The 25,191-nt window shown below is 29.4% G+C and overlaps 7 protein-coding genes and 7 pseudogenes across 14 annotated transcripts, besides 7 other annotated features; 8 read left to right on the forward strand and 6 right to left on the reverse strand.

Moving 5' to 3' along the window:
- The first annotated feature begins 885 nt into the window (after positions 1-885).
- Positions 886-18,156: a mobile genetic element.
- Positions 987-2,084, forward strand: TVAGG3_0348140 (uncharacterized protein; the record flags this gene model as incomplete). The annotated part of the gene is made up of 1 exon (XM_051230989.1): positions 987-2,084. The coding sequence occupies one exon, from the start codon at positions 987-989 to the stop codon at positions 2,082-2,084; it is 1,098 nt and encodes a 365-aa protein (XP_051100719.1).
- On the forward strand, positions 3,539-4,570 carry TVAGG3_0348150 (annotated as a pseudogene). The gene has a single exon. A coding segment is annotated over exon 1 (1,032 nt).
- TVAGG3_0348160 lies at positions 5,043-5,602 on the forward strand (annotated as a pseudogene). The gene has a single exon. A coding segment is annotated over exon 1 (560 nt).
- Positions 5,761-7,281, forward strand: TVAGG3_0348170 (integrase core domain containing protein family; the record flags this gene model as incomplete). The annotated part of the gene is made up of 1 exon (XM_051230990.1): positions 5,761-7,281. One exon carries the CDS (start codon positions 5,761-5,763, stop codon positions 7,279-7,281), a length of 1,521 nt encoding a protein of 506 aa, XP_051100720.1.
- TVAGG3_0348180 (uncharacterized protein) lies at positions 7,302-7,598 on the forward strand (the record flags this gene model as incomplete). The annotated part of the gene is made up of 1 exon (XM_051230991.1): positions 7,302-7,598. One exon carries the CDS (start codon positions 7,302-7,304, stop codon positions 7,596-7,598), a length of 297 nt encoding a protein of 98 aa, XP_051100721.1.
- TVAGG3_0348190 lies at positions 8,207-10,517 on the forward strand (annotated as a pseudogene). The gene has a single exon. A coding segment is annotated over exon 1 (2,311 nt).
- Positions 11,027-11,689, reverse strand: TVAGG3_0348200 (uncharacterized protein; the record flags this gene model as incomplete). Its single annotated transcript, XM_051230992.1, has 1 exon — positions 11,027-11,689. The coding sequence occupies one exon, from the start codon at positions 11,687-11,689 to the stop codon at positions 11,027-11,029; it is 663 nt and encodes a 220-aa protein (XP_051100722.1).
- TVAGG3_0348210 (phage tail repeat-like family) lies at positions 11,959-13,284 on the reverse strand (the record flags this gene model as incomplete). Its single annotated transcript, XM_051230993.1, has 1 exon — positions 11,959-13,284. One exon carries the CDS (start codon positions 13,282-13,284, stop codon positions 11,959-11,961), a length of 1,326 nt encoding a protein of 441 aa, XP_051100723.1.
- TVAGG3_0348220 (uncharacterized protein) lies at positions 14,874-15,182 on the reverse strand (the record flags this gene model as incomplete). The annotated part of the gene is made up of 1 exon (XM_051230994.1): positions 14,874-15,182. One exon carries the CDS (start codon positions 15,180-15,182, stop codon positions 14,874-14,876), a length of 309 nt encoding a protein of 102 aa, XP_051100724.1.
- Positions 15,215-15,664, reverse strand: TVAGG3_0348230 (uncharacterized protein; the record flags this gene model as incomplete). Its single annotated transcript, XM_051230995.1, has 1 exon — positions 15,215-15,664. A coding segment is annotated over one exon (450 nt), but the record flags the coding sequence as incomplete, so codon positions are not given.
- Positions 16,047-16,074: a terminal%2Cinverted (terminal inverted repeat of Mariner transposon ID:TVAGG3_0348240).
- Positions 16,047-17,346: a mobile genetic element.
- Positions 16,143-17,266, forward strand: TVAGG3_0348250 (annotated as a pseudogene). The gene has a single exon. A coding segment is annotated over exon 1 (1,124 nt).
- Positions 17,319-17,346: a terminal%2Cinverted (terminal inverted repeat of Mariner transposon ID:TVAGG3_0348240).
- Positions 18,157-18,746: 590 nt separating the features above from the next.
- Positions 18,747-19,557, reverse strand: TVAGG3_0348260 (annotated as a pseudogene). The gene has a single exon. A coding segment is annotated over exon 1 (811 nt).
- A 1,675-nt stretch (positions 19,558-21,232) lies between these two features.
- Positions 21,233-22,475, reverse strand: TVAGG3_0348270 (annotated as a pseudogene). The gene has a single exon. A coding segment is annotated over exon 1 (1,243 nt).
- An 806-nt stretch (positions 22,476-23,281) lies between these two features.
- Positions 23,282-23,309: a terminal%2Cinverted (terminal inverted repeat of Mariner transposon ID:TVAGG3_0348280).
- Positions 23,282-24,582: a mobile genetic element.
- TVAGG3_0348290 lies at positions 23,378-24,502 on the forward strand (annotated as a pseudogene). Its single transcript has one exon. A coding segment is annotated over exon 1 (1,125 nt).
- Positions 24,555-24,582: a terminal%2Cinverted (terminal inverted repeat of Mariner transposon ID:TVAGG3_0348280).
- Positions 24,583-25,191: the final 609 nt, after the last annotated feature.

A 25,191-nucleotide genomic window follows, 5' to 3' on the forward strand; every position in this document is an offset into this window, starting at 1 on the left:
GAGAAATATTAACACTATTATGGAATTTTAAGATTCCATTAAAATTTCTACAATATGAAAATGCAAATTGCCCAATTGAAAGTATTTGAGACATAAGTAGTAGTATAGGTGGGACTTTGTGACGTATTTTGTAAACGTAAGAATTCATACAATATCGAGCGATTTTGTATCATTATTTTAACATATTATTTTTAAAATAATTTATTTTTTTATTCTTACATAAATGACCCAACAAGTAAAACCAGATAAAATAGATTATCGAATTTTAGAGGATGGTGTTCCTGTTTATATTCAAAGATTTAAAGGGAAGCAATATTATAGAATTGTTAATCCTGAATATCTTAAACATTTATTTAAAAAGGAAGACTGTGAATTATTAAACGTTAATGAATATGAAAATACTAAATCAAAATTGAAATATAAATATATTGGGAGTGATGAAAGATGCAAAGATAAAGATAAAGTTTATACAGTTTCATATAATGAATGGAAAACCAATAAGATAAGAAAACATTTAGGAGATTATGGTAAAAGTTCTGAATTCTTTAAATCTAGTATGTACGAGAGAGTAAAAGAAATTAGATATAATTATTTTCATGAATAAAAAAATAAAAATTCATGTCTCAGAATCAACATTGAACTTTAAGAAACTAATGATTATTTGATTCATTCTTTCTTCAATCTCTTCTATTCTTTTTGTTAAATCATCAATTTTCATTAATGAGGTGATTCTTGATTGATTAAAAAATTAACATTAATTTTAAAATAATTTATTTTTTATCTTTTATAAAAGAAGTTATATATAGATGATGTCAGATATTCCGCGATTAATTAAACATTGTTTAAATCCTGAATGGAATCAATGGAGTCATAATCAAAGACCTCATAAACGAGAAGAAGAAATTGAAAATAATGAAATAAAAAAATAAAAAAATAAACTTTAAAAATTCAATGTCTTACAAAAAATTATTTTTAATTCGTATGAAATGAGCGTCAAAACTAACGACGTTAAAAAATTAGGATTCACAAACGAGGAAATAAAGGATATATTAGATGAGATGTGTTATGAAGTTAGTAAATATTATTTAAGAAATTGTCAAAAATTTGCCGAGTTATTAAATGATTTAGATTATGATGGAAAAATGAATAAAGATGATGTTATAAATTTCTTATATCCCACATCTGAAGAAGAAAAACCTAAAGAACCTGATGTTTTCCCTGAATATTATGAAGAACGGATTAAAGATGATGATGAATACGATGAAATTGAAAGACTGGAAAAAATAAGAGATGAAATAGATGAAAAAATTAAGGAATTAAGAGAAGTTGAAAATGAAGTAGAGGGTTTAATGAATATCCCAGCTTCAGAATCAGCAGTTCAGAAATCTCATGAAGAAAGATATAAAAATTATGTCTCAGAATCAACACAAAATTTATTAGATGGCGAAATAGATGAAACACTTTCAGAAGAAGGTACTAAATTTATTCGTAAACATAAGTTACAATTTATTGATAATGAAAAATACCCCTGTATCCTACTTTCACCCCCTCTCGATTCTGAGAAATTCAAAAAAGCTCTTAAAAACGTGACATATGCAACTAATACGATTAAGAAAGAAGATCATGATATTTACACAAATTATTATTTAAATAAATGCACAGGTGTTGATAAAGTTTTTGATTTATTAGATAAAATATCAAAAGAAACCATTGGAACATATAAAATTTTATGTGATTGTGGTTTCATTATTGAAGATACCAATAATGTTTCATATGAAAGAACAGCACCGAAGGAAGACGAAGTTGAAAGGTCTATACCATTCGTTATTAAGAATATAAAAGATATGAAAACGTATAAGCATTATATTTATTCATTTATTTCAGAAAAAATGGAAGCAACCCATAAAACATCTTCTCATCATTTTATAGCTATTCATACATTCCTTTTCAAAGTTGTGAAATTAAATAAGACAGGAATTAGATTTAATGTATCAGGGTACACATTCTTGAGTAAATTAAAATGTATTCGTCACTTTGCAGATGATAAAAATTTATGTGTTCTTAATTCATTTTATGGGCTTTAAAAAATAAACTTTATTTTTATTTATTTTTTATTCTTACATAAATGAACAAAAACGGAACAGCTAAAATGAATGATAATCAAATTAGAGCAGAAGGTAGAAGGTTATTTAAACGCTTCTATAACATTCCTGATGGTGTTAATCCTAAAACTCGTAGAAGCTATTTAAATGAAGCAATAGATGCATATGAAGGGTTTGACATTTCATCAGAAAGTGAGAGATTAGCGAGAATGTTAAATGTTAATATTGATTTCTATTATTGTGATCCTCAACCAGAAGACGTGGACATAAATAAGGTAGACTTTCCATTAGTGGATTCAATAATGATAGATCCAGAATTTGAAACAATAAATATTTTATTAACACAGAGTCCATGTGGAAAACTTCACGCTGACAGAATAACAGACGTTGAAGCACTCACCGGCTATAGAGTTTGTCCATATTGTAAAGAAGATGTTTATTCTATCCGTGATGATCCAGAAAGGAAAAACCAAAGAAGATTTTTAAAGCATTGTGAGAAATGTAAAGAAAATAATGGAAGATTAATTCAAGACGTTCAATTGCAAAAGACACAGCAACCATATGCACCACATATTACGAAACAGAAGATATATCAGTGGTTATTAGCTCATAATTTGCAGGAATATTATCAACCGACAAGATATTATATTACTTTTGACTTCGAAACATTAGAGACTAAAGAAGAATTACAACTTTCTGAGTGTGCAACTTTGAACGCTTACTTAAAACCATTCATGGTATCATCAACGGTTAAATTAAATGATAAAACATATACGAGGAATTTTTGCTTAACTTCGAGTGATTCTTTTATTTCTGATTGGATTGAGTTTTTATTTTCAACCTGTTCATTAGTTGCTAAATCAAATATTGAACAATATGAAGAATTAATGAAGTCGCAAACGGACCAAACGGCGGGGACTTTGTCTCATACATTAAATGAAAAACAGAAGGAAGCATTTAAAGAACTTCTAGATGAGGAATTCAATAAAGTGAATATCATAGGTTTTAATTCGGGAAAGTTTGATTTAAATTTAATTCTTCGTGATTTAAACACTGCAAAATGGAAAATAAAATTAATGCTGGGTTCATCTTCACAATTTAAGCAAATCATTGTAAAGAAAACAAACGTTCCATATGAATTGAGATTTATTGACATCAGAAATTATATAGCGGGTGGGACATTAGACCAATTCACTCAAGATTTCGGAAACAATAAATCACGTGTTAAATCCTTTTTCCCTTATCAATTCATCACGTGGGAAAATTACGAAGAAGAATTATATAAAGTGGAACCATTCACGAAAGATTCATTTTATTCAGCATTAACTCAAGAAACTATATCAGATAGTGATTATCAAATATATCTCAATGATGCTAAAAATTTTAAGAATAGATTAGAATATTTTATTCATTATTGCAATAAAGATGTTGAAATTATGATTGACCCAATTGATAAAATTATTGAAGAAACATTTGTTTATAAAATTGATATGCTTCATAATCTTTCTTTATCATCGAATGCTTCAATGATTCGTTACGCTTTAGCATATAAAGACTTTAATCCTAATGAAAAATATCCTGAAGAAGAGATAGAATCAAGTTTTGAATTAACGAAAAAGTATTGGAAATATAAAATTGATTCATATAAGAAACAAGATGAAAAAGCAGAAAGGGATACTAAAATAATGTTTCAATGGATGATTTTCAATACTATCACGATTTAATCCTTTCATCTAAATGTAAAATGTGTGGTAAAGCGTTTACATATGCAAATAAACCAACATTGGATAGAATCGATAATGAAAAACCACATACCAAAGAAAATTGTCAGTTAATGTGTTGTTATTGCAATGTCGTAAAATCAAATAAAGATGAAGATGTTCAACGTTTAAGAATCAATTTAAGAAATTATGCATTAAAAAATAATTTACCAATGACTTTAGATTCAGTTGAAGCTTATCACATTCTCCGTAATGGAATTACTGGTGGTTTATCAAATGTTCAACATAGAGTAAATCTTAAAGGAATCACGCACATTAATAAACTTTCATATAGTCCAGAAACTAAAACTGTATCAAATGAGGACACCACCAACATTATGACTCATTTCGTTGGTGTTGATTTTAATTCATTATATCCTTCATCATTTTCATCTAATCCTCATATGATTTCATTCAATATACTGACCATAAAATGTATATGCCGGGAAGATTGAATGGTGTTATCATTTGTGATACAGCAACAAAGAAAGCAAAAGCACTGGGAATAATTAAGAAGAAAAATACTTTATTCGTGGCTGAAGTAAAGGGTCACATTGATGAAAAATACATTAATGATTACATAAAACTTTTTACCGATAATAAGAAACTTAGATATTATCACAGATGAAAAAACAATTGGCAGTTTTATGTATAATTACATGAAATCAAACAATCTACCGTTGACCAGAAACAGAGGAAATTAACTCAGTTAGCATCAACACACAACCAATATCAACCATTTTCTTCTTATTATCTTTGGTATCTAATCGACAGATTTCATTTTATCATCGATGACATTCAATCAATTTTAACATTTACGAAAAACACTTGTTTTAATGAATTTGCGAACAAATTTATGAACGAAAGACAAAAGGCTGAATTAGAAGGAAATAAAGGAAAAAGTTTATTTTGCAAGATTTCACTTAATGGATCATATGGTTACGATGCAATGAATACACAAAATTACGCAAAGACTAAAATAATGAATGCACAGAAGGCACGCGTTGCATGTATGTCAAATAAGTTTAAAAACATAAGAGAAATAGGAGAGGATACATATCAAGTGATGCTTAAAGATAGATTTTATAGATGTGATACATGTTTACAAGAGGCATTCTTCACTTTAGATAATGCTAAATACTGGTATTTGGTTTTCATTTATGATTTTATGTATAAATGCATGAATGTTAATCGTTTTCATTTCATTGAAGGTGATACTGATTCATCTTATTGGGCAATCGCTGGCGACCCAAATCTTCCTAACACTCAAGCATTTCAGGCGATTGTTACCGATAAAAATTTTATGATAAAAACATTTTCAAATTCGCACCATTTGATTTCTTCTGTTTTGATGAGAAATTTAAACCTAAATTAAAGAATAAAGCTGAAGAAAAAGCACATGAGAAGAAGTTATTGGGTTTAGCAATTGAGAAACAAGGTGATAACATGGTTGCTTTATGTCCTAAATGTTATACATCATTCAACGGTTCAATTGATGGGAGTGATTTTAAAAAGATTGCACAAAAAATGAAGGGTGTTAGTTTAAGCCAAAATAAGCAATTAACACCTAAAAAATATTTGGATATAATAAATGATAAAGTGATATTTGATGGTCAAAATATTAATTTACAACTTAAAAATGGGTCAATGACTCGCTTAACAATCGGTAAGACTGCATTAACAGGAGCACACACTAAGGCTGTATGTTGTGAAAATGGATGCTGTATGCCATTTATTTAATACAATTTAAAAACGTAGGGGTTGAGTCATGAATTTAAAATGCCACAGAAGAGACAAAAGGAACCGTTAATGATGTGATTCAATATGTAAATAATGGTTTTGATACTATGATTCAAAGAGGTGGGCACCCTTAAAACATTGATTTTATTTTTATATAAATGGATAACGTAGATTTAAAAATTTTAATTGCTGATTTAGTATTTAATCAAAATTTTCTTAGTTATTATGATTTAAAAGCATATCTCCAAAAATATAATGAAAATATAACGGGTGATGATATGGAATATTATTATCCATATTATAAAAATGAAATTTTGAAATATCATAATAAAATAATTTCTGAAATTAAAGACAAAATTAAAAATAATGAATATACAAAGGGAAAAACTAAATCACAACTTAAACAGTTGAAAGATTTCAAAAATAAAGTATTAACAGAAGAAGATATTGATGAATTATATAAATTATATAATCCTGAGCCGCAAAAGCCAAAGGAACAAAAACAAAAGATGCAAAACACCCAGGTCCTTCAGACCATAAATGAAGCACAAGCTTTAATTTATGATTCATTAGTTAAACCATATTCAGCCCGACTTTTAAATGAAGATCAACTTTTGGAATTCATCCTTCAACATAAACTCGAAGCGGGAAAGTATATCAAACCTTTATATACAGCATATTTAAAACAAATGAATAGAATACATCCAGAATTAATGAAGGGGGGAATGAAATCCAAAATCAAAGCGGATAAAATTAAACCACTTGCAACACCAAAACCTCCAACGACAGTACCGCCTCCTCCTTCAGTTAATCCTTCATCATTCACTTTATTATATCCATTTCAAACATTAAAGAAGCAAAAAGATTTTAAAAAGGATTTCAAGATATTAAATAAACCAATTGACCCGAAAATTCAACCGTTAAAGGAAAAATTTAGTCGCCCTTCATTTGCACCATATCCATATTCATACGAAATCGATCATCTGGAATATTCAAAAGGAAACGTTACTTATTTATTTGCCATTAACATTAACACTAGATATTTATATTGCATTCCGGTGAAAGGGAAAACAGAACAGGAAACAAGAAGAGCTATTCAATACTTACTAGATCATGAAAGAGTAGATAATATCAGGGGTGATGGCGATAAAGGATTTCAGGCAACTATGACTCATTATTTCCCACAAATTAATTTTTTCTTTTCATCCTCTCCATATACGTTTCATAATAAAATAGTTGATGCGGTAATGAGAACTCTTAGAGATGCGTTAGGGGTTAACGGTCAGATATACTGGGATGGAAATCATGACTCCATCATACAACAGTTAGTATATTATTACAATAATACATGGCATAGAACTATAAACATGAAACCAGTGGAAATGAAAAATGATATTTCAAAAGAATGGGAATATATTAGAAAGCAAATGGAAAGGTTGAATGATGTTAAACGTGAACAAATTAATTCGGGGCTCATGAATTTTAAACAAGGAAATAAAGTTTTGATTCATCTCGATTATGGAAAAACTGATAAATCAATGACAAAAAGAAGACGAAGATTTGACACAATAGCTGAATTTGTTAGATATATTAACGGCAATGCATTAGTTGAAGTTGACAATAAATTAATAGAAATTCCGATTTATTTTATTACTCCATTATATTTAAATAATATTTAATTTTTTTTATTTCGTAAGAAATGGGTGACAACAAAGCAGTCAAGAGTCCAGACGATGAATATAAAAAGAAACTAAACAGAATTAAATCAAAAATATGCTATTACAAAAAGAAGCCGCAATGTGATGGGGTTGATGCCCATAAAACTAATGGAACTGAAAACGATAAAGAGAGGAAAGAAATAATCGAAAAATTAGAAACTTATCGTTCAATCATTAAACTGAGTGAAGCAAAAATAAAAGAATTTAATAGAATAAATAAATTGGTTGGAAGAGATGAATTTAATAAAGATGAATTTTTAAACTCAATCCAAATTTAATTTTTATTCCTCTTTGACAACATCTCTCTTTCCATCATTACTGCATAACCACATTTTCTCAGTTTTAGTGGTTTGTTATTTTTAGCAAGTTCTCGCATCATTTTTATCATTTCCTCCCTTGTTATGATTCGTGGTAAATTTTGAGCTTGTGGGGTATTCATTTATGATAAAAATAAAAATTTGTTATCAGTTATTTTATCGTTAAGTGACTCAAAATATATTTTAGGGTAGAAGGGTAGATCTAACCTGTTTTCTCACCTCATTTCTACCCTCATGAAAATTCACCAAAAATAATGTTTACGTTAATGTTTTCGGGTTATTCATTAATTAATTATTTTTGAAGAACTGAAGGTGTCACCAGGTCACCAGGTTATTTAACTTCTCTGAAAAAATGAGACAACATGACATTTAGACAACACAGCAGGAGGAAGGCATTTATGAATTATTTTTGAAGAACTGAAGGTGCTACCATGTTACCATGTGCTACCAGGTTAATTAACTTCTCTGAAAAAATGAGACAACATGACATTTAGACAACATAGGAAATATGATGCAGTCCAAAAATAAAGTTAGTTTTAAAATTATTTTTATTTTTTTATCCTATATAAATGACAGCAACAAACAACAACAACAGCAACTTTATCATTTCTGATGAAAAAGTTATTGATTCATTAGCTGAGGAATTAGTTGTGGCAGAAACTAAAACCCTCAACGAAAGAATTGTGAAAACAAGATTGATTTACATAACTACCTCAAACATGATGGAGGAAGAGGAAGAAAACTGGTATGGCTTTATTAGTAAATAAATATCAAATTTAACGATTATAGTATTGATATCAATAAATCGTACAATGATGAACTTAAAGAAACAGTTAGAAAAGATATTTTATCAAAACTTTCGGATAAAGATGTTATCGTTAAAAACCGCTTCAGGAGGTCTTCACATTTATTGCAACACTAATTTCTTCTATGCAGTTTCGAACAGAATGATTAAATGTTATTCCTGCAATGATTATGATATTGATATCATGACTTCTATGGATGATTCAAAGCGTTCTTTAGTAGTTATGGCTGATTCAAGAGTTCGCAAGAATGCATCAGAACCAATCAATACATACTCATTCATTCGTGGAAGTTATGATTCAACATTAACTAGAACAGTAAATGATATATTAAATGATTTGAATATTAAGGTAAGAGTTGAACAAAAGAACGAAGAAATAAAGAGTATAATGAATGAAAACAAAGATGTAAACATTGACGATAAACTTGCCCAGAGCATAGTTGATGGTATCTGTGATTTTGAAGTACATAATGACGGTGGAAACATGAATTTAGAAAAAGAAGTTACATTATTCACACTGTTTCAAGCTATTAATTCGTTACCTAATCATTTGATTAATGAAGCATACGATAACGTTTATAACTTCTGCAATTTAACTGAAAATGCAAAAAGTAATTTTGAAAAAGCACGTAGTAGATATGCACATTTAATGACTTCTCCATTTGTTTTAGTGAAGATTCTAAAACTATATCAAAAGGAATATTATGATGAATATGTTTTACCTTTATTACGTAAGCCAAAAATAACATTTGATATAAAACTTGATGACTCGTTTTTGATAACAGATATTAGACGCAAGGCTGAAAATCATCAGTATAAAAACAGTTCTGAAGTAATTGAGGATTTATCACGTGTAATCCGTTTTGTAGATTATGGAAACAAATACTTCATTCAGAAAGATTACAACATACACGACAAAATGAATCAAATATCATTCGTTCTTCAATCAAACATGAAAGAGTCACTCAAAATGATTAAATTATTTAAAGAAGAAGGTAAAACAATAACAGCATGGGACGTACTACTAAATCAATTATCCTCATTAACCGTTAAGGGTGTTTGCTTTAAATCTGATTCCCCAGATGTTTTCTCAACGTTTCAGGGTTATAAATACAACGTTCTCGAAAAAGTAGATTACTCAAAAATTGAGATGTTTATAGATTTCATTAAAGAAGCCATTTGTGATAATAACGATGAAGTGTATAAATACCTTCTCGGCTGGATTGCATCAATGATTCAACATCCAGGAATCAAGAATGAAACAGCAATTATTTTGAAAGGACTTCAGGGAACAGGTAAAAACAGATTTACAGACATTATTTCTGAACTTCTCGCTGGTTATTCATGTAAAAACATTACCGAAATAGGTGAGCTAACGGGTAATTTCAACTCAGTAGTTGAGAATAAAATGTTTCTTGTACTTAATGAACTCAAGAATGTAGGTGAAGACAGACTCAAACTTCAACGCTTTGAAATCAATTATAACGGATAATGAGATTAGAATTAATGAAAAGAATCAACCCAGAAGAACTGCTCAGAATGTTGCCAATTTCATTTTCGTAACTAACAACGTCTACCCTGTCAAAATTGAAGTTGGAGACAGAAGATACGTAGTTTTAAGAGTTAATGGTAAATTCAAGGGTCAATTTGATTACTTCAAGAATTTGATGAATTCATGCACTAAGGAATTTTATGATAATTTACTGACGTATTTTATGCAATATGACCTTTCATCATTTAATGTACGAATCATTCCGATGACTGAAGCCAAACAAGATTTAATCGAGTTATCAACAAATCCTTTAGATGTATGGATAAATACACATTATGATGAATTGTGTGCAGGTATGACGTGTGAAAATGCTCTATTCTGCAAACCATCAGACATGAAAGACAAGAATTTCCAAATGAGTATTAAGGATAAATGTGATAGGAAACATAGAAGAATAGACGGTAAACAAACATGGTGTTATGTTTTGAAAGAAGAAATGAAAGGATTATATAAACAGGTTGAACCAAACGATAATGAGGATTCATTTACTGACGATGAAATACCTGTAAATGAAGCTTTATAAAGTATGATTTGAATTTATTTTTGCATTAATCCTGCTGTGTTGTCTAAATGTCATGTTGTCTCATTTTTTCAGAGAAGTTAATTAACCTGGTAGCACATGGTAACATGGTAGCACCTTCAGTTCTTCAAAAATAATTCATAAATGCCTTCCTCCTGCTGTGTTGTCTAAATGTCATGTTGTCTCATTTTTTCAGAGAAGTTAATTAACCTGGTAGCACATGGTAACATGGTAGCACCTTCAGTTCTTCAAAAATAATTCATAAATGCCTTCCTCCTGCTGTGTTGTCTAAATGTCATGTTGTCTCATTTTTTCAGAGAAGTTAATTAACCTGGTAGCACATGGTAACATGGTAGCACCTTCAGTTCTTCAAAAATAATTAATCATTGAATAACCTGAAAACATGAGACTTTGTCTCCGGACTCTTTGAGTTACTTAACGATAAAATATATTTTTGGTCATGGGCTATGCCCCGCCACGTTGCGTCTTTATGACAAAAATAAATGGTTCATTTACTCACAATATTTTTGTACAAAACAACCCCAAGCTTTTAACTTCTTTTCTGCAGCTTCTAATGCTATCTTAGCGAGTTCATATTCTCTAAATTCTCTCTTTAAATTTTCTTGTTCCCATTGGTCTAGTTCGAATGGAGAATCTCTATAACCATAACATAACTCACGTTCATGTTCTAATTGTTTTTCGCGCATTTTTCTAACTTCTTGTTCGAACAAAGGTTTAGCATTCTCTACTGTATCTTCAAGTTCTTCTTCATCTAATTTCTCATGAACTTTCTTGTCTATGGAGTCCATAATTTTTCCAACTGCTATGCAATATTTTGGAGAAGCCCACATTGCTATATAGTTTATAAGTCTTGGGTCTACATACGTTCCTCTAACTTGTTTGATTTCATCAGGAATTCCTGCATGAATTTTGTATAAAAAGCAACAGTCTGAATTCCGGCGGTTGCTATATTCTTCACAAAATGCCTTATAATACTCTTCCCAGGACTTATTTTCCAACAACTTTCTAAAGTCTTTCCTAAACTGCTGACACATATTTGTTGCATTAATGTAACCATCCTTGTCTCTACGTAAGACTTCAATACCGTTATAAGTGCCTTTTGTGAATGTTTCGCCATTAGATTTGTTCGTAAATGATTTTGCTTCGACTGACATTTCTGTTCTTACATACAAAATAAAAAAATAAAAATAATTTTAAAACTAACTTTATTTTTGGACTGCATCAAATTTCCTGTGTTGTTGTCTAAATGTCATGTTGTCTCATTTTTTCAGAGAAGTTAAATAACCTGGTGACCTGGTGACCTGGTGACCTCATCAGTTCTTCAAAAATAATTAATTATTGAATGACCTAATTAATTACAGACATAAAATATATTTAGTTCATTCGGTAAGCCTAAACCCTTTGGGTCAAGTCTCAAGCACATTCAATGAATGCGGTACCATGCGAATACAGTCACAAATGGTGGCATGTAATCTTTACCCGAGCCTGTTGGATTTGTTGTGAAAGTGTGTGAATGATTACCTGCGGTTCCACAGAAAATACCTGTGCTTGAATCTACTGGGTCAGTTGTGATATCATATCTATTCATTCCCCATCTATCCGAACCCGCTGCAAGATTTATATAACCTCTTTTTGTTATTGAATGTGAATGATTACCTGTTGTGTTTGTAGTTCCTGTATGAGTGTGCGGTGGAAGGTTTGCTTCTTTAATTTTCTTCGAACCTCCTGTTTGCTTTGAATATCTAGCACAGTATAAGAATTTATCTACAATCTGCTTCCACGTACCAAAACCTAAAACTTCTGATGGATTTGTTGAGTTCATTGATGTATAAATAGAACCAACAGGGTATAATGTTTGAAGTATTTCCGTCTTTAATGTTTGAAGCTCTGTTTTGTCAGCTTTCTTATCATATAAATCTTGAGCAGTGAATTTAACGTTATTTTCATCATCCATGACATAAACATTTCTACATCTAATGTATTTCATCGTTGTTATGTTTTCATCCGATGTTAAACCTTGTGGAAAGTTAGGAGGTTTACAATATAATGCATCCCCATCAGTTCCTTCAACCGTTCCTTCAATACTTTCTATAGCAACAGTTGAGAAGAAAGTATGTGTATGGTTCTTATCTGCCTTCTTATTTAATTCACTATCCACATATTCCTTATCTGCCTTCTTATTTAACTCATCGTTAACATATGTTTTATCCGCTTTAAGGTCTAAACATCCTGAAACCCATCCTGTATCAGCTTTAGTTTTTAAAATCTTTGATGTCCATTCATGATACCATTCAACCATTTCTTTAATTTCATTATCTTTTTCATCCACATATTCCTTATCTGCCTTCTTATTTAACTCACTATTCACATATTCCTTATCTACCTTCTTCATTATGTCATTTAGGAAACCTTCTATGAATTCCTCATTTAAATTAAATCTTCCAATCTTCAAAACTTTAGGAAATGCATTTAATGCGTAATATCTCTGTTCTTCTGGTGGAATTGATGTTATATCATCCGTTATACCTTTAATTTTAGAATTCATAAATAAAATTTCTTTTATATTTGATATCACTGCACCACCTTTGCAAACGAATTCGAAATGTTCATTTTTCAATACTATCTCCAAATCTCCATATTTCAACCTTTGCGTTTGTTCTGCCGTCTTTGAATTATATGCATATATGGCGTATGTAATGGTCTGAAGAACCTGGGTGTTTTGTGCCTTAAGTTGTTGTGGTTTAATCATTTATTATGATTTAAAAATAAATATTTAATCTGTTATCTCATCAGCTATTTTCTCTATTTGAAATTGCCATAATATTTCATTCATGAATTCTAAATCACAATCAAATAGGTCAGTTATTCTAAATTTAATATTTGATAAATCTTTTGAATGAAGAATAAATGAATTCCCGGATAATTGAAACGGATATGATAAAGAAAATGTGTTTAAGTTGATGGATAAAATGTTTTGTATTGATGGGTAAGAGTTAGGGTCTAATGTTTGGTGTGAAAATCTCATTGGGGTATTAACTTTATCACATTTGATTAAAATGAAATTGGAACCAGTGTCAGAATACAAAACACCCCCAACATCTTTTTCAAAATTTAATATCCCCAACAATGAACGAAGATGAGGAGTACAAAATTTAATTTTCAGCGGAAATTTAATAAGGTTATTTATTTCATCAAGTTCAAAAAGTTTATCGGGTTTTGATTTAAAATTTTCTTCATACCATACGATAAATGATTCATTTAAATAACTTAAAATCATGTTAATATCCCATTTCGTTATCACATTATTTATATACATATCATACGTTTTTTCATGGTCATCTTTAATAAATGATATATAATCTGAAGGGTCTAAAAGAATGGGATTAAATTTACCACTCACAGAAACGAGACTAACATTATAAATTCCGCTAACTGTTAAATTTAATTCACAGTTATTATTCGAAATAATATTGATAATTGACATTTTTATTACGATTAAAAATATGGTAAAGCGTTATTTTCCAGTGATAAATAAAACTAGAATAAGATTACCTCAAGAATTCATAAATTCAACGAATAAGAAATTCATTCATGTTATAAATTTTAGTGTTTTCAGAAAATATGAGTCGATGTCATATTCATCAACAGGTTATATTTCACTTCATTCAAATTTAGTTCAATCAAACCCATATAATGACCATTTCATAAGATTTTCAGATGGTATTAAAAATGTAATTGATAGATTAAAATATGAACAGATTGACAATATCGAATTTTTGGAATTTTGGTTTAAATATCCCGATGGAAAAAAGATTGAAGTTAAAGATAAAGCTGATACTATAACAAAAACAATTACAATGACCGATCCAGATAGTGGGGAACAAAAAGAAATAAAACAAACGATAGAAACTGGTGAAAGGTCAATTATTATTGATTATGATTCAAAGGATTATTATTCAATAATGTTAATGCTTGAATATTAAATAGCCTTAACAAAGAATTTTTCAAGTGATATTTTATATTCATCAACTATTTTATTATAAATATCATTATATGTTAAATGAAGTTCAGTTGTTGTTCCGTTCTTTGATATCTTAATTGTGCTAATATCCTTTATAGGATTTATTTTTGCAACTGTTCCGCAGCATGAAACCTCATCATCTATGAAAAATTGAATCTTAACGTCTGAATCTTGAACATCACAAAGAATGGCGATAATGTGAATTAATGATTCATAAGGTAAAATAATTAAACCGGATTGGTCAATTAAATTTATTATTGAATCATAATTATTAATTATTATATCACGGTAAATTTTCATTAATTCAGAATTAATGTCTATTTTATATGGGTTCTCGATGTTTGATGAAAGAGGTGGGGGTATGTTGGATAAGTGGGAATCTCAACAGGTTCTTTACCAGGTTCAGATAAAATGATTGGGTCTCCATCTTCTTTATTTTGCTTCTCCTCCTTTTTCGGTAAGTCACGAGTTAATAAATTTGGTTGAGTTGCTGACCTTGTTAATTCAGGGCTAACATTAACTTTAACATTTTGAATAATTCGTGATTTATCATCATTTACGTTATAACCAACCGTAATCTCTGCTTTTGCGTTAGTGTTCTTTTGACTAGTGAAACGTCTTCTCATTTATATTCGAATAAAAAAATATATTTAAACTTTTATTTTGCTGGAACTTTTGAATCTATTATTCCCTGTATTTGTTCATGAAGTTGATTTTTAGCATTTTCATCGAAATTAATAGACCGAATATATTCATTAATTGCATTCTTATAATCATCTGATTTCTCAAATTTTCTTTTATCTGATTCCTTAACTAAATCATAAGTTAAACCTCGTTGCTGATATAATGGTTTCTTAATTAAATCTTTGAATGCTTGAGATAAAGCACCTGATGCAATTCTTGCTACTATAATTGGTTGGAATTGCTGTTTAAGTTCATCTTTAACATTTGCGAAAACTGGATCGAATAAAGCAACTTTAAAGAATTTCTTAGCTGAAATTTCAGGTCTAATATTTGCATATTGACCATCAAACTGGTTAGAATATCGTGGTAATCCATCCGGTCCCTCTTGAATAGCATTTAATTCTTCATTGAAATAAGAATAAGGATTATGACGATATGAATTAATTGGACCATTTTCACCTTCTCCAATGTATTGTTTAACAGCTTTTCCATTTTCATCAAATTGCATAGGATAACGTTCATTATATGCTTTACGTTTAGGATAATCAGACATAGTTAATTTATAACCATTTATGACTTTAATATTACCTTGACCATCAGTAACGAAAACTTCATTTATACCATCAGGTTTTCCATTTGGACCCGTAATGTCTGCTTCGTGTGCTTCCCAATTTGGACCATGACGTTTGGCATATGCTTGAGCTTCTGGTAATGTTAAAACGTTTCTCATTTGTTTAACATCTTTTTGAAGACCAGCAACAATATGAACTAATTCTTTCATTCCATCAGGAACTTTCATAGTTCTATAGGGTGTCCAAAGGTGCGTTTAGCACAGCGCTCTATATGAGACTATTAAAGGAGATATATGCTGATTATAAATATATAATAAAAAATATGAATATATGTATATGATGAGTAAGTTGTATTTTGGCGCCATGCCGGGATATAAAATGAATTTTGAGACAAGAGGCGGTTTCGCGGGAAATTTTGGCGGGATTTTTTTCATTTTTTTAATGAATCATAAAGAAAACATCCTCGCTCTTGCAAAAAAATGCAAAGACTGTAAAAAATCTACGAGACATTGGTAAAATGCTTCGGTATGGATGCTCCTAGCTATTCCACTGTAACGTATCATGTTAGGATGTATCACTTCATGACCAAAAAGGCGCCCATCATAAAAATTGACAAAAAATCGCCGGATCAAAGAAAAATCAAAGCAATTCTTCAAGCGCTAGATAAAGACCCAAGAGCATCACTCAGAAGGATAGAGGAGATGACAAAGATACCACGTACAACAGTCAGTTATTATCTGCACAATTATTTGAACTACAAACTAGCGTATACACGTTGGGTTCCGCACAACCTTAATTCAGTTCAAAAAAATCTAGAGTCCAATCTTCGAAAGAGCTCCTCTCTATATTGGGTGCGTATCAATCCAAGAAGTTTCGCTTTTTAGTAACAGGGATGAGTCTTGGTTTCAATATGCAACAGAAGCCAAAATCATGTGGATCCCGAAGGATGAAGATCCGCAAACATTCCCGAAGAAAAAAATTGACACACCAATGATGATGTTGTCGGTTTTTTGGGCGTGAATGGCATCATCGCAATTGATATTCTTCAAAAACCTAATACGATGAATGCTCAGTATCTAATTGACAATGTTCTTACTCAAATTATCAATTCTGATGAGTTTGAGAAATCCAAACAACAAAAACAAAAGTTTGCAATTCATTTTGATAATTCAAGAGTTCACAAAAGTCATAAGATAATGAATTACTTGGTGGAAAACAATGTCAAAGTTGTTCCAAACCCGATTTATTCACCTGATATTGCACCCTCTGACTTTTATTTATTCGGCACGCTAAAAAAGAGAGCTGAAGGACGCGAATTCGCGAGTCCAGATGATCTTGAAAATTTTGTAAGAGAGCAATTTGAGCAATTTTCTCATGATGATTTAAAGCGTGTCTTTCAAGCCTGGATCGATCGCTGCGAACGCGTGATTGAATCCAATGGTGATTATATTTAAATAAACTTTATATATATGTAACTTGTTTATTTCTATTCGCAGTATTCAGGTTTGTGCTAAACACACCTTTGGACACCCTATATTATATACACCCCTTTTGTTTGTCCCTTGTTTTAATGGAACCTGTAGAAGATTTACCATTTCTGTCATGTTTAATTATAAATAAAAAATAAAAATTAATCATAAAAAGTTAATCAAATTTAACACTTCCTTTATTTAAATCAACTATTATTTTTCCATGTTCACCTAATTGCTGATATTGTGTGTAAAGTTCATTAATGCTCATTGGTAAATTCACTTGATAAAGCATAACGTTCAACTGTTGACGACTAAACCCACTGAAAATGAAAAGTGTTGATAGATTTGATTTAATGTTTGTGCTTAATGCTTTGAAATATTGAACAGCCATAAAGAATGAACACTGAATGTGTCGACATTGAGTTAATAACTGATTAAAATATGATTTCTCATTTGTTATTAGTTTGATTTCACTGCATCATCTAGAAAAATGAGTGAATGCAAAAATTCTTTATCAAAATTTGAAATAGAAAGTGTTTCAAATAATTCATCCCGTTGTTTATCAATAATTTTATCCTCTAATCCTTGCTTCTTGATTGTATTATATAATTCTTTATACATTAAAAAGTTTTTTAAATAATCTTCTGCTTCTTCTTGTGATAAATAAATAATTGGAATTTTGATTAAATGCTTTAAAGATTCAAATGTATCATCTGAAGGTGAACCTGAACGGTTGATATAAATTAACACATGTGAATAGGGGAAGTGTTAGCAATAATGATAATTTATTTTAATATCGTTAATGTTTTACCTTTATTTTGTTTACCAATTGCTGCAGTGATTGAATTTAAGTAACATTCAGAATATGGAATTTTCATTAATTTTTCCTTAGATAGAGCATTTCTATTATCACTCAATGCTTCATTAATCATATCATCTACGTATGTATATATACTCCTGCTAATTCTTCATAAGGGGTGGATGAATTTAAAATCCATTTAATCAAAATAAATTTATAATTTTAAACATTTCTATTCATCAATATTTCATCATATGAACTTCTATACTGCGGTGGTGTACCTGTTGGATGATATTTCAAACCTTCATCCGGTGTCCATGTCCAATACGTAGTCCTAGTAAACCAAACCTGAGGAGGATTTGTCACCTTTGAACAGTAAGTGTCATTTACACCCTGAATGATTGGATATGCTTTCGCTTGTACTGTAACTTGTGAGTTGAAAGTTTCTAATCCATCAAAGAATATACCCGCTCCATCACGTTGAACTGGAATAGTGCATAAGAATGAAGTTTGGTCTTTCCATGTTCTAGCTAATGGCGTGCCATCATCATTCAGTGGTCTAGTTAATGAGTCCTCGTATTCTTCTGTACATTCATTCACTCCATCTAAATCAGAAGCTTGAAGCATACGTGTAAAGAATATGTCACCCACTGTGGTCATCGCTTAATCGGGGAAGTTTCTGGAATCTATAGTGACCTGAAGACCTCGAAGCATTGGATTTTCTAAAACTGTTCTTTGCATTGCATTCTTCGGAAATGTTAACACACATCTGTAACATTATGAAGAGCGTATGAGAAATCTGAGCTGATACCTTCAGGAGTGATGCAACCTCCATTTAGTGAACGAACGTCAATATGTTGAGCTGGAATCATGAATGGATCTTCCTTACTGAATAAACGTGTATTGCTTTAACTGATTCTTCAATTAAACCGTATCCTGGTGTAATGCATTTATCCTCTAAAACTTCCATCTTTGTGCATGAAATAATAACGTCTTCAACTGTTGCGTCAGCAGATGTAGCGGCTAAGCTTGTAATTAATTTGGCAGGAAGTCCGATTTGTTGGAATTTGCGATCATATTTATAAACATGATTCATAATCTTTTCATAATTTTCACCAGTTATCTTTTCATAAACGTAATTTTGTAAATCAGCAACTCTTAACGGGTCAACCTGACAAAATACTAAAGTATCCCTGAAAACATAATATTTAAGAATGATTTCACCAAATGATTTAGGATAATCATCGAACGCCTGAAATGCTAACAAATCATTTACCGGAATAATCATATCAAAAGTGATATTAACTTCTTCATTTGCTTTAGTGAAAACTTCTGAAGGGTCAATATATTTACCACATACTGAGTTATCATATTTTTGAACATTATTATATAACGAATGAACAAACTTTTTAACTTTCCTTTCTGATTTTGGTTTATATGTTGCAAATGCGAAAGATTCACGGGCGCAATCCATCTGAAGATAACCGGCATCACCTCTTTCGGTTTCTACTTCTAATTGTTTAAAGCTTTGATTTGATGATTTGTAACCAACGAATAAACGCATGCATTTAAAAGCGGCATCACATGTGAAAGCTTTATTTGAAACTAGAGTTGCTTTAACTTTGCGTTTAATATATGTGTCACCTAATTGGTTCACATCATGAGCTGGATTTGTAATTCTTAAATGAGTTTGTTTATCATCAAAATATGGAGCATCAGAGTCATAGCATGAACTTTCAAGTTCTCTATAATATCTTCTACCGTCATTCTTTGCGAATATTTCATTTATCTTTCGAATGAATGAAATACATTTCCATTAATCGGTTTAGTGTTTGGCACCAAATAGTTAGTCGTCATTTATTAATAAATAAAAAATCAAAATTAAAAGATGAAAATGAATTTTTAATTTTAATGAATATCAACTATGGCTGCAGGATTCTTTAAAAAATTATGGGATAAAGTAAAAAGAGGAGCGCATAAAGTTTGGGAACATTGAAGAAAGGAGCAAATTGGATATTTAAGAATAAAGAAGCAATTAGTGACGTTGCTGAATCAATAACGCCAAAAGCTGCCCAATAAGAGAAATATTAAATAAAGGAGAAAAAGTTTATCAAGACTTCAACCGATACTAAGATAAAAATAATATTTATTTATTTTTCCACTATCTACCTCCTATTTTATTAAGTATTCCTTCAGCTATTCCACCAATTGCGTTACCTGCTTGTGCTCCATCGCCGGATTACCTGCTTTAGTACCTAATACTCCACCTATGATAGTTCTGCCGTTTTCGCTACTGGTGCCAAAAAGTTTGCAATGGGTTTAATAATCTTTTTATGAACCCAACCCGCAGCTTTCTTAATTCCATCCCATAATTTTTTTAAAGAATCCTGCAGCCTTTCTGATTTAATATTAATTAAAAAATATATTTCATCACTTATATTCTAATTTTTATTTAATGATAATGAAACGATTTTAAAATAAATGAAACAGAGGAGGAAGAAATAAGTGAAAATGTTGAACAAAAAATAAATGTTGTTAAACCAATTACTGAAATAAAAATTTTTTCATCTATTGAAGAATTTAATGACTATTATGCTAATATAAAAATTATTTGAAGAATTGACAACATGTAAATTGAATAAAATGTTTAAAGTTGATGGATTCAAAATTTCAAAAATAAAAGGAGTGGTTAGTTTGAAATCTATTCCTCAATCAAGAATCACCTCATTAATGAAAATTGATGATTTAACAAAAAGAATAGAAGAGATTGAAGAAAGAGTAAATCAGATAATTGATTTCATAAATTCAAATAATCATTAGTTTCTTAAAGTTCTATGTTGATTCTGAGACATGAATGTTTATTTTTCAATTTCTTCTTCTCGTTTATGAGGTCTTTGATTATGACTCCATTGATTCCATTCAGGATTTAAACAATTCTATAATATTGCTTCCCTTTAAATCTTTGAATATAAACAGGAACACCATCCTCTAAAATTCGATAATCTATTTTATCTGGTTTTACTTGTTGGGTCATTTATGTAAGAATAAAAAAATAAATTATTTTAAAAATAATATGTTAAAATAATGATACAAAATCGCTCGATATTGTATGAATTCTTACGTTTACAAAATACGTCACAAAGTCCCACCTATACTACTACTGACATATCATTTAAATCTTTTAAATTATAACAATTTATAAATGCATAATTTCCAATATTTGTTAATTTTGTTACGTTATAAAGTCCTTTTATGCATTCGCAATTATAAAATCCATAATTTGGTATATTTTCTAAACTATTTAAATCGTATAAATATTCAATTGAACTTTCCTTTGAATGGTGAACCATAAAACTTTCATCCGAATAATATAATTCAAAATTTTTTAAAAATTAAACAATGAAGTTCTTTTAACAATGTACAATTATAAAATGCAGAATAACCTAGTGTTCTTAAATTATTAAGATTTGAAATATTTATTAAATTAGAACAATTTTGAAATGCATTATAGTTTATTGTTGCTAAATTATACAAAGTAGAAATATTTCTTAAATTATGACAATTCTGAAATGAAAATTCGCCAATAGTTGCTAATTTATTAAGATTTGAAAAACTCATTAAATTGTAACAATTATCAAATGCATTATTTCCAATTGAAATTAAATTATACAAAGAGGAAATATTCAATAAATTCTGACAATTCTGAAACGAATAATTTCCAATTATTGATAAATTATACAAATTTGAGATGATTACTAAATTATAACAATTATAAAATGTATAATCTTCAATAACAATTAAATTGTTTAGATTTTTAATAGTTGTTAAATTATAACAATTATAAAATGCAGATTTTCCAATTGAAGTTATTCGAGAAATATAATTTAAATTCGTTAAATTAAAACAATTTCTAAATGCATAATTTCCAATATTTGTTAATTTAGTTAAATTATATAAACATTTTAAGTTCTTGCATTCATAAAATCCGTAATCTGGTATATTTTCTAAACTATTTAAATCATATAAATATTCAATAAAACTTCCATAAAATGGTGAATAATGATAAAAACTATAAATTTCCAAATTTTTTAATGAATGTAAACAATGAAGTTCTTTTAATAATTTACAATTATAAAATGCAGAATGGCCAATTGTTGTGACATTATTAAGATTTGAAATATTCTTTAAATCATAACAATTATAAAAGGCAGAATTGCCAATAGTTGTGACATTACTAAGATTTGAAATACCCTTTAAATTATAACAATTATAAAATGTCCAGTCTTCAATTGTTATTAAATTTTGTAGATTTTCAATAGTTGTAAAATTATAACAATTCAAAAAGGCCATTACACCAATCCTTGATAATTTTGTTAAATTGTAAAGTCCCATTAAATTATTACAACCATAAAATGTACTATTACCAATAGTTGTTAAATTAAATAAATTATAAAGTCCTTTAACATTGATACAATTATAAAAAGCGCCATTTTCAATTGTTAATAAATTATTAAGGTTTTCAACAGTTGTCAAATTTTTACAGTTATAAAATGCACTATACTCAATTTTTGTTAATTTAGTTAAGTTATAAAGTCCTATTATGCTATTACATTTTGCAAATATTTGATGTGGAATAATTTCTAAACTATTTAAATCATATAAATATTCAATTGAACTTCCTGAGAAAGATGAATTATATGCATAATCATTATAAGCCCTACAATAAACATCTGAAGAAACCCCGCAATATTTATAAAGTTCAATATTTGTCAATGAATATAAACCACGAAGTACTTTTAATGAAGTACAATTATAAAATGCATTAGATCCAATTTTTGTCAAATTATTCAAATTTGAAATATTTACTAGACTATAACAATTATAAAATGCAGAAAAGCCAATTGTTTTTAATTTATCAAATGTTTCAATAGTTATTAAATTTGAACAATAAGAAAATGCAGATACATCAATATTTATTAAACTACTTAAATTATAAACTCCTTTTAAGTTAGAACAATTATAAAAGCCATATTTTGGAATATTTTCTAAACTAGTTAGATCATATAAATATTCAATACAACTTCCATAAAATGGTGAATATTTATATTCACTATATATATGAATTTCTTTTAATGAATATAAACAATGAAGTTCTTTTAATGACGTACAATTATAAAATGCGTTATATCCAATAGATATAGGGTGTCCAAAGGTGCGTTTAGCACAGCGCTCTATATGAGACTATTAAAGGAGATATATGCTGATTATAAATATATAATAAAAAATATGAATATATGTATATGATGAGTATGTTGTATTTTGGCGCCATGCCGGGATATAAAATGAATTTTGAGACAAGAGGCGGTTTCGCGGGAAATTTTGGCGGGATTTTTTCATTTTTTTAATGAATCATAAAGAAAACATCCTCGCTCTTGCAAAAAAATGCAAAGACTGTAAAAAAATCTACGAGACATTGGTAAAATGCTTCGGTATGGATGCTCCTAGCTATTCCACTGTAACGTATCATGTTAGGATGTATCACTTCATGAACAAAAAGGCGCCCATCATAAAAATTGACAAAAAATGCCGGATCAAAGAAAAATCAAAGCAATTCTTCAAGCGCTAGATAAAGACCCAAGAGCATCACTCAGAAGGATAGAGGAGATGACAAAGATACCACGTACAACAGTCAGTTATTATCTGCACAATTATTTGAACTACAAACTAGCGTATACACGTTGGGTTCCGCACAACCTTAATTCAGTTCAAAAAAATCTAGAGTCCAATCTTCGAAAGAGCTCCTCTCTATATTGGGTGCGTATCAATCCAAGAAGTTTCGCTTTTTAGTAACAGGGGACGAGTCTTGGTTTCAATATGCAACAGAAGCCAAAATCATGTGGATCCCGAAGGATGAAAATCCGCAAACATTCCCGAAGAAAAAAATTGACACACCAATGATGATGTTGTCGGTTTTTTGGGGCGTGAATGGCATCATCGCAATTGATATTCTTCAAAAACCTAATACGATGAATGCTCAGTATCTAATTGACAATGTTCTTACTCAAATTATCAATTCTGATGAGTTTGAGAAATCCAAACAACAAAAACAAAAGTTTGCAATTCATTTTGATAATTCAAGAGTTCACAAAAGTCATAAGGTAATGAATTACTTGGTGGAAAACAATGTCAAAGTTGTTCCAAACCCGATTTATTCACCTGATATTGCACCCTCTGACTTTTATTTATTCGGCACGCTAAAAAAGAGAGCTGAAGGACGCGAATTCGCGAGTCCAGATGATCTTGAAAATTTTGTAAGAGAGCAATTTGAGCAATTTTCTCATGATGATTTAAAGCGTGTCTTTCAAGCCTGGATCGATCGCTGCGAACGCGTGATTGAATCCAATGGTGATTATATTTAAATAAACTTTATATATATGTAACTTGTTTATTTCTATTCGCAGTATTCAGGTTTGTGCTAAACACACCTTTGGACACCCTATATTAAACTATTCAAATTCAAACTGGTTGCTAATTTATAACAATTAAAAAATGCATCATTACCAATAGTGGTTAATTGACTGAGATCGGAACTAAATGTTAAATTATAACAATTATAAAATGCAGAATATTCAATTATTGATAAATTATTTAGATCACTTAACTTAATTAAATTATAACAATTATAAAATGCATTATATCCAATTTTTGTTAAATTATTTAGACCACTTAATTTAATTAAATTATTACATTTATAAAATGCATGATTTGGTATAATTTCTAAACTATTTAAATCAAATATATATTCAAGAGAACTTCTACAAAATGGTGAATCAGTAACACTATTATAATAATAAGTTTGAATATTTTTTAATGAATATAAACAATGAAGTTCTTTTAATGATGTACAATTATAAAATGCATGATAACCAATAGAACTGACATTGTTTAATGGTTCTAATGTTTTTAATTTTATACAATTATAAAAAGATTTTCTGTCAATTTTTGTAATTGAAGATGGTAAAATAAGTGTTTCAAGGTTTGTTAAGTTTTGAAAAACTGTTCCTGTTGATGTTAGCTTAGTACATTGTGAAAAATTTGCATAAATAAC

The sequence above is a fragment of the Trichomonas vaginalis genome, chromosome V, assembly GCF_026262505.1.
Source record: "Trichomonas vaginalis G3 chromosome V, whole genome shotgun sequence".
Classification (NCBI taxonomy): domain Eukaryota; phylum Parabasalia; order Trichomonadida; family Trichomonadidae; genus Trichomonas; species Trichomonas vaginalis.